At 55.3% G+C, this 14,306-nt stretch overlaps 1 protein-coding gene across 1 annotated transcript in view; it reads right to left on the bottom strand.

The window, feature by feature from the left end:
* Positions 1-14,306, bottom strand: part of NCS1 (neuronal calcium sensor 1) — a 66,233-nt gene that overhangs the window by 24,327 nt on the left and 27,600 nt on the right. Inside the window, exon 2 of the mRNA XM_031654638.1 lies at positions 13,099-13,123. Within this exon, the coding sequence (XP_031510498.1) occupies positions 13,099-13,123 (25 nt within the window). The remainder of the gene's footprint in view (positions 1-13,098; positions 13,124-14,306) is intronic.

The raw sequence follows: 14,306 nt of genomic DNA, 5'->3' as shown, positions 1-14,306 counted from the left end.
CTCCGGCAAGCCAGGCTGCACCGCCCCCGTGTAAGCGCATGGGTAAAGCGACTGCTACCCAAACATTACGTAACCCCCTCTTCATCATCATAAGGTGGAGGAGGGAGCCTGCCTCAACTGGAGCAGAGAGACGGGATGCGGGGGTCTGAACCTTCCCAGACACCCCAGCCGCCCCCAGGCCTCTACCACCCTGCAAATCACAGCTCTGAGGCTGGGATTTCACGCCATGGTCCCAGCCTGACGTGCCACCCATCTGCCACCGGCTGGCTGAGTCAGGACCCCCTGAAGCAGCTGCACACCCCCTCTTGCAGTGAGCACCCGAGTGAGATGCTGGCTTATGATGAAGATCATGCCCAAGAATTCTGTCCCCCGGATGCCTGAGATATGTGACTCCATCCCCCACCCCTGGTCCAGGGTCAGATTCCCACAGGCCCGGGCCTCCTCCCTCCCCTCCTGCCAGTCCCTCCCTCTCTCCTTCAGACAGGCTGCCGCCAGGCCTGCTCTGGTGCTGGGACACGGGCCTGTGCCCCTGGCCTGGCCCTAAGCTGTCGTGCTGGGAGAGGACCCTAAGCAAACCCCTTTCCCACAACGGCCCTCAGTTTCCCTGTGAGTAAAGTAAGTGGCTCATACTAGATCAGGGTTCCCCACCCCAGCACTCCTGACATTCAGGGCCAGGTCATTGTCGTGGAGGCCTGTCGTGTGCATGGTAGACGTTTAGCAGCATCTTCAGCCTCTACCGGACAGATGCCAGTAGCACCCCCTGCCCAAGTTAGGACAATCCCAAGTGTCTCCAGACATTGCCAAATATCCCCTCGGGGGCAGAACCATTCAGGTTGAGAACCACTAGACCGGATGGTCTCTGGGGACCCCCACAAGCTCCGGGGATCCGCCATAAGCATCTGTGATTCTAACAGCTATTCAGGAGACCTGAGAGCCAGGCACGGGGCTGTGTGCTTTCCAGGCATGATTCTGTCCCATCGTCCCATCGTCCAGGAGGCGAGGCCAATCCCGCCCACTTTACCAATGGAGAAACTAAGGTTTCTAGAGGTGAAGGCCCCTCCTGGCTCAGGGCGTCCATGCGCATGTCTTCTGCGTGGTCTGCTCCTCCCCCTCCTCCTCACCTGCCTGACTCCGCTCACCGCTTCCTTCTCAGCACCACAGCATCTCCCTGAGAGAAGCCCCCTCTGACGACCCCAGGCTGAGTCACACTCCAGGACACACTCCCAGCACCCCATCCCCTGGCTGGGCCTCGGTGGCACCTCGAGCAGCTGTGCCTCAGGAATGATTTGAGTGACTTGTGTAGTGACAGGCCAGTGCCTCGTATGGGCCGTTGAGGCAGGAACCCTATCTTCCAGTTCACCTCCAAACCTGCGCCACCCACTTCTGTGCCTGGCAAACATAGTAGCCGCTCCGTTAATGTCAGAGTTACACAGCTAGCCAACGAGGTGGCCGGGACCAGAGCCCAGACTCCAGAATGGGAGCTGCCTCTGAGCTTGGTATCGGGAAGGGGAGAGAGCGGTCGGCTCTCCTGGCCCTGTTCACCTCTCTGACAGCTCGGTGGAGGCTGAAAGTCCTCCACAGGCCTGTTTTCTTCCTTATCTTCTGCTTGATTCCAGACCCACAGTGGAAGGGACAGGCGTCCCAGCATCATTGCTGGCTCAGGCCAGGCCGGGGCAGGGGAGTAGAGATGGCACCAGGAGCAACCTGTTATCCCGAGTCTCCCTGCAGACTGGCGACTCAAGGTGCTCAGCACGGTCAGGGGTTCAGGGCAGGATCTCGGAGACCAGCCCCAGCATCTCCAGGCTCCAGAGGATGGATGGCTCTGAGGGTCCACCATGCAGGCCCCCAACTTCAGACAGGTGGTTCATGTGTGCAGGAGACAGGGGTGGCAGAGGGGTCCCTAGAAGTATCATGATGATTGGGAATCTCCGCGATTATTTTCACTGATGGCATGGAGCATGCAGGAACTCTGTAATATAAAACAGGAGGCCGGGGTGCAGTGGCTCACACCTGGAATCCCAGCACTTTGGGAGACCGAAGCGGGAGGATCACTTGAGCTCAGGAATTTGAGACCAGCCCGGGCAACAAAGCGAGACCCCATCTCTCCACACACACACACACAAAAAAAAAATTAGTGGAGCCGGGCACAGTGGCTTGTATTTGTCCTCCTAGCTGCTTGGGAGGCTGAGGGAGGACGGTCCCTTGAGCCCAAAAGTCTGAGGTTGCGGTGAACTATGATTACACCACTACACTCCAGCCTGGGCAACAAAGCCAGACCCTGTCTCAAAAGAAAAAAAAAAAAGAAAGAAAGAAAGAAAGAAAAAGGTGTTTAATTTTTTTTTTTTTTTTTTTTTTTTTTAAGTTTAAGAAACTGAAAAAGAAGGGCTCAAGCTTCAGTCCTGGCTTGATCCTGCCCCACTCCTGACCTGTGTGTGACCTGGGGCAGGTGACGATTCCCTTCAGAGCCTTGATTTCCTCATCTGTGAGGTGAGAGCCAACCTCACACCTTTCTTTCAGGCCCCTGAGTAGGCCTGGACAAATAAGCTGAGACTGTTAACACCACAGGATGTGCTGAGCACTGGCCATGCCCCAAGCCCTGATCTATGATCTTCTGCAACACCAGAGCCAGCAGTCGAGGACAGCCCAACCCCTGTTACCTCGTCCCACCAGCTGTCCCAAGAGGAAGGTTCCACCATACCCTCCCGAGTCCCCCACTCTGGCCCCATGGGAAGTCCTTCCGTTTTCCAAGACTGAGTCTCACTCTGTCGCCTAGGCTGGAGTGCAGGGGTGCAATTTTGACTCACTGCAACTTCCACCTCCCGGGTTCAAGCACTTCTCCTGCCTCAGCCGCCCGAGTAGCTGGGACTACAGACACCCGCCACCACCACGCCCAGCTAAGTTTTGTATTTTCAGTAGAGACGGGGTTTCATCATGTTGGCCAGGCTGGTCTTGAATTCCTGACCTCATGATCTGGCCTCCTCGACCTCCCAAAGTGCTGGGATTACAGGCATGAGCCACCGCGCCCGGCCAGGAAGTCGTTTCTAATACCCAATCTCCTAGTACACGGGCAGAGAAGTACCAAGATCCCTCATTGCCCCTCCCCACCCAGTAACTCAGTCCGAGATGCGTATGCAGAGGTCACACCTCACACAACCTTGTTCATGAACAGGGTCTTAACTCTTTGTGGTTCAAAGACCCCTTTGGGGATTAGAGAAGAGCCATGGCGCCAGGCCTCAGAGGCAGGCCCAGGCTGTGAAGAACGGGGCCTGCGATCCCCAGCCACAGGAAGCCGAGGTTTCTGATACAGTTGACTGTGTTTGGGAACCAGCTCTTCAAGACAGGGTAGAGATGAGAAAAGAAAATCCTAGATTCAACAACGGCGTTCTTACACTTCTTTAAAAGGGAAGGGGGAAGGGAAGAAAAGAAATCTGTCATTTCATAAAAATTCTGAAAGCTGACTGCCACGTGCAAAACAGTTCCCACTCCAGCGCTGGGGCTCCTCCCACACCTCCCACCTTCTCTTCCCCACCACAGGGCCAGGCTGGGTGAATGCCCTCGTCCACCAGGAGACTCTAAGCACCTCACCCCCCTCAGTCCCTGATGCCCCCCAGCAACCAGCACCAGCAACCAGCACTGGCCTGGCATAAAGTAGGTGCTCAGTAAAGATGTCCTGAATGGATCAGTGAACAAATGAATGAATGATTGAATGCTCCCGGAACACACGGGTCCAACTCCAGTTTGGCTTCTAGTTCTCTGAGGGTCTGAGCAAGCCCTCCCAACTGCCGGACCTCAGTCTCCCAAAAGCCCTGGTCCTCTAGGACTTCCCCTGAATTTGCCACTCTCAGCTCCTGCAGGTTCGTGTCCTCTGGGATCCTGCTGGGAGGCCAGCCCTGCATCTCCTGCCATGCTGATGATACTGCGGCAGCTGCTCTCTGCAGTGCAAAAGGTGGGACAGAGATTGCTAGACGGATAAATCATAAAGCATAATCCCAAGCTGCAATCAGCCAGGCGCAGCAGGGACGGGCGCAGCGGCAGGCTCGGCAAATTATTCTCCCATTATCTCTTCAAACAACTCCCTCCAGGGGCATGCCCCTCCCCGCACTCCCTCGAGACCTGGAGGAGGGTCCCAAACAGCCATGAGATTATTCCTCTTCCTTTCCCTTCCCCGCAGTAGCCTCCGGTTTTATGGGTTTCCCAGAGCAAGAAAGCAAGAAGCCGGCAGGTCTAAGCCCCAATATTCGGGACCACGGAGGCACAGCGAGCTGGACCGAGACTCCACACACACACACAGAGCTGTGTGACCTGGGCAAGGGTCTCCACCCTTCAGAGCCTCAGTCTCTTCATCTGTAAAATGGGGCTGCTCTTTGGATTCTCCCTACGGCCCTGTTCCATCAGCACGGTGCCTGCCCGCAGGAAGGCCCCCAGTGTGTTGCTGAGCCTGTCTCCACGCCCACTCTGCCTGGGGCGGCCCAGAATCAACAGCTTGCCCTGTTGATGCGAGTACACCATTCCTCTGGCTTCCACCCACTACTTTTGCTATCATATTGCTAGGATATTTGGTTATTATAAAAGTAATAAAAGCCATTGCAGAGCCAGGCACAGTGGCTCACGCCCGTAATCCCAACGCTTTGGGAGGCTGAGGCGGGCAGATTTCCTGAGGTCAGAAGTTCGAGACCAGCCTGGCCAACATGGTGGAACCCTGTCTCTACTAAAAATACAAAAATTAGCCAGGTGTGGTGGTGGGTGCCTGTAATCCCAGCTACTTGGGAGGCTGAGGTAGGAGAACCGTTTGAACCCAGGAGGCGGAGGTTGCAGTGAGCCGAGATTGCATCACTGCACTCCAGCCTGGGCAACCAAGTGAGACTCTGTCTCCAAAAAAAAAAAAAAAAAAGTTGCAGAAAATTTGGAAAATAGGACACATAATCCACCAGAGGACACCCGCCCCCCCCACCTCACACACCCACAACCAGCCTCAGCCTGCGTCCATCCCATCTTTCTTCTCTGCCTACATTTTTTCCATCACGGACTAGTGCCCGATGATGGTGTGTACCCTGCTGTCTCCACTCAGGATGCTCACAGTCACCTTTAGAGGCCTGGGACCTGCCATTTCTTAAGCAGCCCTCATTGTGGTTCCTGATATCCCACCATGGTGAACTGGGCTCAAGTGAGCCGGAACTAAGATAAAGAACAAGGGATGGGGAAGCGGGGGATACCGGGCTGACTGCAGACCCGGAAGCTGCCTGTGGACACCAATGTTGGCTCTACCTTTCAAAGCCTCCAGCTTCCTCCCTCTGCCAAATACAGACAACGGCACCAGCAGCTCAGAGCTGGGAGGCACCGAGGAGCTGGCACCGTGGGACGCCCAGTGCGGAGCCTGGCGCAGGGTGAGCGTGCCCAGTTGGCCTGGCCCGGGCCTCCTATTGCTGTGCCCTGGCCTATGCTCTCCTGGGGGACTTGGGAGCCGACTGGCACTGGACCCCGAGTTCTAGTCCAGGGTCTGCTTCACCACCACTGACCCCGCAGCCAGGACAAATCCACGAGATCACTTAAGACCCTGTATCTGGGCAGGCGTGAGAAGCAAGCCTGTAATCCCACTGCTTTGGGAAGCGGATCACGAGGTCAGGAGATCAGCCATCCTGGCTAACACGGTGAAACCCCGTGTCTACTAAAAATAATACAAAAAAAAAAAAAACTAGCCGGGCAAGGTACCGAGCGCCTGTAGTCCCAGCTACTCGGGGAGGCTGAGGCAGGAGAATGGGGCGTGAACCCAGAGGCGGAGCTGGCAGTGAGCTGAGATCCGGCCACTGCAGTCCAGCCTACCAGAGCGACAGAAGCGAGACTCCGTCAAAAAGGCCCTGTATGGCAGCGCTGCTCTTAGTAAGCCACCAGCCAGGAATGAGGCCCTAAGATCTGACACAGGAAGAGACAGGGACCTCCTCTCTGAGCAGCTGACTAGGGGTGAAGGTATGACTATCAAGACAGACCGAGCCATGCTGAGACTGGAGGCCAGTCTCCTTAGCAAAAGAAACGGTAGGGACAGAGGCTCTGAGGCGGGATGAGCTCGGCACAGGTGAGGGACAGCAAGTGTGGTCAGTGCACGGCGACCCAGGGGAAAAGTTGAGGTCAGAGACCTCAGGGAGCCTTGTGGGCCACGCAACATGCTGGGGCTTTATTCCAAGTGCAGTGGGAAGTCACAAAGGGGCGGTCCCAGTTTCCAAAGCTCTAGCAGAGGCTGTACGGGGCCAAGAACAGCAGAGCCAGCATAGGCAGGCAGCAGCCCCGCGAGGCCAAGGCCGTGGCACCACTGCAGACCAGGGGCTCAGACCCGTGTGGCCAGGGGCTGGGATCAGATTCAGGATCTGCTGTCTAGGGCAGGCAGGCTGGCCGGGCTAAGGAGTTGGACATGAGGCAAGGGAACAAGAGGGCTAGTAACGTGTGCAGAGAAAAAGGGAGCCACACACAAGTGATGAAGGAAGAGAGACAGGAGGCCATTGAAGCCGCTTCCCCGGCTGAAGCTGCCCCAGCGCTTCTCAGGTGGGAGAGGAAAACCATGTCCACTGTGGCCCACTGCTCCCTACATGTCCCTCCCTCCTGCTGCCGCTCCCACCCCAGATGGCTGGGCCCTGCACTGCTTGTTGCCCTGAAAGCCTGGGCTCAGGAATCCCGAGTTTTCCCAAAAGAGAGGCAGGCATGGGTAGAGTCTCTGGCTGTCGGGTGTCCTGAGAGTTGTTCAGAACAAGAATGGGGCCGGGCACGGTGGCTCACACCTGTAATCCCAGCACTTTGGGAGGCTGAGGCGGGTAGATCACCTGAGGTCAGGAGTTCGAGACCAGCCTGGCCAACATGGTGAAACCCCTATCTCTATTAAAAATACAAAAATTAGTTGGGCATGGTGGTGGGGGCCTATAATCCCAACTACTCGGGAGGCTGAGGCAAGAGAATAACTTGAACCCAGGAGGCAGAGATTGCAGTGAGCCGAGATCATGCCACTGCACTCCAGCCTGGGCAACCGAATGAGACTCCATCTCAAAAAAAAAGAAAGAAAACAAGAACAAGAATGGTGCCAGCGGGAGGCCGTGCTGAAAAAGGGCCCTCTGAAAATGGGCCAGGGTGTTTAGGATGCAGGTGGTCACCTCATTTGCCTTCTGTGCAAAGGACAGAGGGGACGGTGGGCCCAGTGGATCTAGCCTGTGAGTAGGCAGGCTCATGCTTCGGTCCCGGGTTCACCAGTAAGGTTTAGGACAATCAAGGAATAGCAAATTGGTTTATTTTGTGCGGTAACAGCAGTTCCACTGGCTCCCAGAGCATAGAGCAACATACTCTGTGATCCATTACTGATGTCTGCCATGGGCACAGGAGGGCAGAGTGTCACTGTCTAACCATCCCCGATCTAGCATCGCCCCAAGGGGATGGGACCATTCTGGAATACAACAGTGAGGTGGGTGGTGGGCTGACCTAGGAGAGCCAGAGAAAGGCATTGGTTCAACCATCTCCTAGCCTTGAAGGTATTGCCAAAATGAACCATAGGATATTTACTCGAGACACACAGAAATTTTCTCTGCCAGAAGGCAGAGAAAATACCACCTATTTTCTTTCTTTTTTTTTTTTTTTTTCTTTTTTAGGACAGGGTCTCACTCTCTCACCCAAGCTGGAGTATAGTAGCACAATCAGAGCTCACTGCAGCCTTGACCTCTGGGGCCCAAGCTATCTTCCCACCTCAGCCAAGTAGCTGGAACTATAGGCATGCGCCACTATGTCCAGCTTTTTTTTTTTTTTTTTGTACAGACGAGGCCACCTTATGTGCCCAGGCTGGTCTCAAACTCCTGGGCTCAAATGATCCTCCTGCCTTGGCCTCCCAAAGTGTTGGGATTAAACGTGTGGGCCACCGTGCCCAGGCTTTTTGCTTATTTGTTTGTTTGTTTTTTGAGACGGAGTCTCGCTCTCACCCAGGCTGGAGTGCAGTGGCGCAATCTTGGCTCACTGCAAGCTCCACCTCCCGGGTTTACACCATTCTCCTGCCTCAGCCTCCCAAGTAGCTGGGACTACAGGCGCCCACCACCACGCCTGGCTAATTTTTTGTATTTTTAGTAGAGATGGGGTTTCACCGTGTTAGCCAGGATGGTCTCGATCTCCTGACCTCGTGATCCGCCCGCCTCGGCCTCCCAAAGTGCTGGGATTACAGGCGTGAGCCACCGCGCCCGGCCGTTTTGTTTTGTTTTTAAGAGACGAGGTCTCACTCTATTGCCTGCAGTGGGGCAATCATAGCTCACTGCAGCCTCGACCTCCTGGGCTCAAGCCATCCTCCTACCTCGGCCTCCTGCATAGCCGGGACTACAGGTGCATCCCGAAAGCAGGTTGCTTTTTTCTTTGTAGGTTCTTTAGGGGAAGTGCCCCCACAGTGAGGACTGGGCCTCACATAGCTGAGGGTCCCTGTTTTGCTGTGAGAGCCTCCACACTGCCCCCTCAGGCCAGCCTCCTTGGCTCCCTGCTGGTCCTCTAATTCGCCAGGCTCATGTCCCCCTCCCAGCGCTTGTCCTCGCTGTTTTCTATGCCTGGGTGGATATGACCCAGGTTCCACCACCGAGTCCTTATTGTCTAGGTTGCAGCTCAAATGTCAGAATCCCAGAGCAGCCTCACCTGACCTCTCCCTCCTAACGAGGCCCCTACCCCGCCGTGCTCAAATCTTCAATTCCCCACAGAACATTTCTCAGCCCACAGTGACCCCGCTCTACACTCATGTGTATGTCGGGGCCTGCGGTTTTATCCAGTTCGCGGTACGTCCCCAGGGTGTGGGACAGTGTCTGGCACAGGGAGCACACTCTATTGATGCTTGATGAGTAAACGAAAGTCACTCACCGCCCTGGGCCTCAGTTTCCTCATCCGCCTAATGCGGAGAAAGTCCTCAATCTCAGGGCTCAGTGGGTTCCACTGATGATGTCAGGACCGTGCTTACGACCATTACTGACACCAGCAGAGAGAATGTTTCCTAGGCTCTGTTCCAAACGTCTTATATGAATTAGCATATTTATTCTTCACACTACTCCTAGAAAGTTTTACTATGATCACCCTCCTTTTCCAGATGGGGAAACTGAGGTCCTAAGAAGTCTAGTCATTTGTCCAAGGTCACTCAGCCAGGAAGTGGGCAAGTCAGGAGTCAAGCCCAGAGCTGGTCGCAGTGGCTCGCACCTGCGGTCTCAGCTACTCGGGAGGCTGAGTCAGGAGGACTGCTTGAGGCCAGAAACTCAAGATAAGCTTGGGCAATATAGTGAGGCCCCCAGCTCTACAAAATTTTTTTTTTTAATAATTAGCCAGCCATGGTGGTAAGTGCCTGTAGTCCCAGTTAATCAGGAGGCTGAGTTAGGAGGATCTCTTGAGCCCAGGAGGTCAAGGCTGCAGTGAGCTTTGATAGCACCACCACACTCCAGCCTGGGCAACAGGGCAACACCCTGTCTCTGAAAGAATAATATTAATAATAATTTAAATATATGTAATCCCAGCACTTTGGGAGGCCGAGGAGGGCAGATCACTTGAGGTCAGGAGTTCAAGACCAGCCGGTCCAACAGGGTGAAACCCCATCTCCCCTTAAAAAATACAAAAATATTAGCCAGGCTGGGCACCTGTAATCCCAGCTACTTGGGAGGCTAAGGCAGGAGATTCGCTTGAATCCGGGAGGCAGAGGTTGCAGTGAGCTGAGATGACACCACTGCACTCCAGCCTGAGCAACAGGGCAATACTCTGTCTCAAAAAGTTAAGAGAAAGGGCAGTGTGATGGCTCAAACCTGTAATCCAGCACTGGGAGGCCGAGGAGGCAGGGAGGCGAGGATCCGCGAGGTCAGGGGTGAGACATCCACATGTGGTGAAACCGATCTCTAAAAATACAAAAAAAACTAACTTGAGGCCCGGTGGCAGAAGCCTGGTCAGCCTCCGGAGGAGGCTAGAACCCAGGAAGAATAAGTAAGCCTGGGAGGCCGGAGCTTGCAGTGAGCTGAGATCCGACCACTGCACCTCCAGCCTAGGCTGACAGGAAGCGAGACTCCGTCTCAAAAAAAAAAAAAAAAAAAAAAAAAAAAAAAAAAGTTAAAGAAAAAAAATTTATTTTAATTTAAAAAAAAAGGATTCAAGTTCAGCCTGCCCGGTTCTGGAGCCCAAGATCTCAGGCACTCTGCCGCTGCGGCTCCAGGAGAAGGCCCAGGTGTGGGCAGGGGAGGACGCTGGGGGAGCTCAGGCAGGTCTCCGTGTCTTCATCTATGATACGCCGAGGTGCCACGATGGAGTCGTCTCCTCTGGGGCATTGTGAGAATGAAATGAACGAGGCTGTGTCTGAGAGCCTGCCTGGCTCCCAGCGGTGCTTGGGAAGCATCCCCATCTCTCAAAGACAAACCTCGTCCTCTTCCCTGCCTGGAAGAGGCCCAGGCAGACAGCTCCTGGTGTCCCCTCCTCAGCCCCCAGGCCCCTGAGACCCCTGGGGAGGTGCCTTGGTTATGAGCTGCCACAACTGGGGCCAAGGCAATGGGAGGTGGGGGACAGCTGCTCACGTCTGTCCCTTACCGGCCAGCCAGCAACTCTAACCACTGCCCTCCCCTGCCCTGGCCCTCCTTGGGAGATGCTGAGTTTTCTGATGGTCCCCAGAAGACTCCTTGTTACCCACTCACTCATCCCTCATCCAGATATTCACACTGGAGGCTGGGCACAGTGGCTCACGCCTGTAATGCCAGCATTTTGGGAGGCCAAGGCTTGAGCCCAGGAGTTCGAGACCAGCCTGGCCAACATGGTGAAACCCCGTCCCTACAAAACAGAGAAAAATTAGCCGGGTAGCAGGTGGGTGCCTGTAGTTCCAGCTACTTGAGAGGCTAAGCCAGGAGAATCGCTGTAACTGAGCTGAGATGGCACCACTGCACTCCAGCCTGAGCAACAGAGCAGAGAGGCTCTGTCTCAAGGGAAAAAAAAAATATATATATATATATATATGTGTGTGTGTGTGTGTGTGTGTATGTATATATGCACACACATATTTACCCTGGAGGCAAGAGTTCAGTTTCTGGAGTCTAGATGCCTATGGTTCATCCCAACCCTGCCACCTCCCAAATGGACTTTCTCTGAGCTTCAGTTTCCTCATCTGCCACATGGAATGATGAGCTCTGTCAATCCCCAGTACTGCTCCCAGAAGTCAATGGCAGGCCGGGTGCAGTGGCTCACTCCTGTTTAATCCCAGCACTTTAGGAGGCTGAGGCGGGTGGATCACTGAGGTCAGGAGCTCAAGACCAGCCTAGCCAACATGGTGAAACCCCACCTCTACTAAAAATACAAAACTTAGCGGGGCGTGGTGGAGCACACCTGTAATCCTGGCTACTTGGGAGGCCGAGACGAGAGAATTGCTTGACTCCAGGAGGCAGAAGTTGCAGTGAGCTGAGATCATGCCACTGCACTCCAGCCTGGGTGACAAAGCGAGAGACTCCAACTCAAAAAAAAACAAAAACAAAAACAAAAAACAAAAAAAACCCATGGATTTGAAGCACCAAGGGCGATGCCTGTTGGGGGCCGAGCACCCACTGTGGCCAGGCCCTAGGGACAAGGCCATGAACAAGGCCAAGCCAGCCAGCCCTCAGAGCCCCGGCAGGACATAGAGAGGGATGAAATGCTTACCTGCTGCATTTTGTCCGTCATTGGCTGTCCCAGGGAGGCACAGGGCAGGGGGAACCCAGACGGGGGGCGGGGAGGGGGGGGGGAGTTTCAGGGGGGTGGGGGGAGGGGCGAGGAGATAACAGCCCAGCAGGCAGGGGGAGCAGCCTGGGCAAACATCAGGAAGCCCCCGAGACAAAGGTGAGTTCAAGGAACAAACAGCAGTTCAGGCTGGCCAGAGGGTAAAGGCCAAAGGTCAAAGGGCAGAGGATGCCAGAGTGCAGGGGTCAGCAGGGCCAGACCGAACCAGGCCTCGTAAGCACATAACTATATCAAGGGTGAGGACTTCACCCCAAGGTCAAGGGGGTGTTTAGCAGATGCCTGGCATGGTCAGGTTTTTGTTCAACAAAGATCCCTCTGGCTAGTGTGTGTGAAGGCAGGGAGAACATGTACAGATGGGGAATCTAGGGAGGCTTCATGGAGGAGGTGACTTGGGCTGAGCCTTGGGAGGGGCAGAGTTCAGATGGCCCAGCAAGGAAGGCAGGCATTCCAGGAAGCAGAGCCACAGGGGTGAAGACCTAGAAGGAGGGCGTTTCTGGGACACTCACCCAGGGAAGTGCGGAAGTGGAAAGTGGGAGCGGAAACTCAGCCCCAGGATGGGGCACCTCCCATCGAGGGCTCAGCAGAGCCAGGCGAGCCAGCATAGCTCTGCCCCATCTGCAGCTTGGACTTGAGGCAGGGAGGTGTAGGGAGTGGCCCTGGAGGCTCCTGGGGGTGCCTGGCCCTGCCAGCCTTGACTGGAAGGTCTCCAGGCTCACCGCCTCATGTCCCTACGTGCCGCCCCTGCAGCTCAGCCACCTTACAGGGTGAGCCTCCTGTCAGCTCCACATTCCACGACAACAGACAATACGCCGCCCTCCTCCCCCAGGCCCAGCCCAGGCACCACTCATCCATTACAGGCCCCACTGATCCCTCACTGCCACTTTTCCATTTGCTCCATGACGTACGGCCTCGGAATCCTTATCACGGCCCTCCAGGCAGCTACAACTGATGAGAGCTGGCATCCAAGAGCAAACCCATTTGCCATCCCTGATCCAATCGAATCGATCATTTCATAGAAGGGGCGATGGAGCCCCAGCGAGGGGAAAGGACCTCTCAAGGTCACAGAAGGACTTTCCTATCCAAAGCCTTCTCTTTGGTGAGCAGGGCCTGGAATCAATCCTTCAGGCCTTGGTGGTCCCTAAAGATGCAACTCAAAGCAAGGACCACCAACAAACACCCCAGTGCCACCCCCAACCCAGTTCCACTGAAACCACGTCAGTCCCGCAAGGACAAGGGCCACTGAACAAAGGCTGTCCAGATCCCATGCTCAGGGGCCCCTCCAAGTGCCCCCGTCCTGGGCAGCTGGACTGATGTCCCCATCAGCACAAAGCCCACACCCCCAGCCCCTCCACGGTTTGAGAAAAAGCAGCTACTCACCACTGCTGGACCTCCTTCTCGGTAACTGCAAGAGAAAAGAGAAAAGCAGGCTTTTAGCTCAGGGAAGGTGTCCCAGGAGATGGGCAGACATTCACTGGGGGGCCTCCCCTCCAGCCCTCCCTTCCCCATGGGCCATGTCCCTGGGCACCAGCCTGCTCTGGATGAAAAAATGCTCCCTTGGTGAGCAGTCCCAGCCAGGGGCTCTGCACCCACCACCCCAGCAGGGGACACTGGCCCCACCCCTTCCCTGCCACTGCCACTGCCACTGCTGGGAGAGCCCCCAGGAATGCCCTGTGGCATTCAAGGTTTCGCTTCTCCCACAGCCCTTGCTTCCAGGCCAATATCTAAGACTTACTCTTTCCCATCTCTCAATCCCTGGGGACGGGATGTCAGGGAAGGCCCCAGCTTCCCCAGGCACTCGGCTGCCCCGCCTGTATGTAGGGGGGTGGGCAGGGGGGGAGGGGGGGCGGGGCTGGGCTGAAAACGGGCAGCTCTCAGCAGAACGGTGGACCACCCTCCCCTACATTCCCTCTCCGTGGTCAGCCCGGGCTCTTTCCCTGGCAAGACATGAACAGAGCCGTGAAGCAAAAGCTGAACGAGGCCACAGAGAGCGTCTGAGCCTGGAGCCAAGCCCACGTACCCATTCTTTACTGAGCCGTGAAACAAACAAAAATGGTTTTTCTGAAAAGTACAGAATCGTTTCAGGTTGGAACCAAATCAATGTTCTCTCTAAAGTCACCGAACAAGAACATCAAACCACCACCAAGGCCACCCTTGCTCCCCGCCTGTGTGAGCGCGGGACGGCTCCTCCCGCACTCCCTGCCTCGGGCACCTCATCTGTAAAGTGGGCATCATAGTATCAGCGCCTGCCCCACACAGACTTCTTGTGGGGACTCACTCATAAAGGCACGGAAGCTACTGGATCCCCGGGGATGCCAGACACCTAGAAAAGCCAGGCCTGGAGTCAAAGAATGCAATTTTCCAGGAGAAAGTTTTGACAAAGGGTATGGGGTAGGGCCCTCAAATGTGCTCGATACTGGCTTGTGGAATGAATGAATGAATGAATGAATGAATGAATGAACACATGAACAGACAGGAAAGGGGTGTCAGGTGGAGTTCAGATGAGTAAAGGAACTGGAATCTATTCCCAGGAAAGTGGGAAGGAAGCCCAAAGAAGTGTCTCTGAATTGTTTGTGCCTGACCAGACT

Source organism: Papio anubis, chromosome 13, assembly GCF_008728515.1.
Source record: "Papio anubis isolate 15944 chromosome 13, Panubis1.0, whole genome shotgun sequence".
Classification (NCBI taxonomy): domain Eukaryota; kingdom Metazoa; phylum Chordata; class Mammalia; order Primates; family Cercopithecidae; genus Papio; species Papio anubis.
Note: the sequence above shows the minus strand (reverse complement) of the source record. Positions and strands in the feature narration are given on the sequence as shown.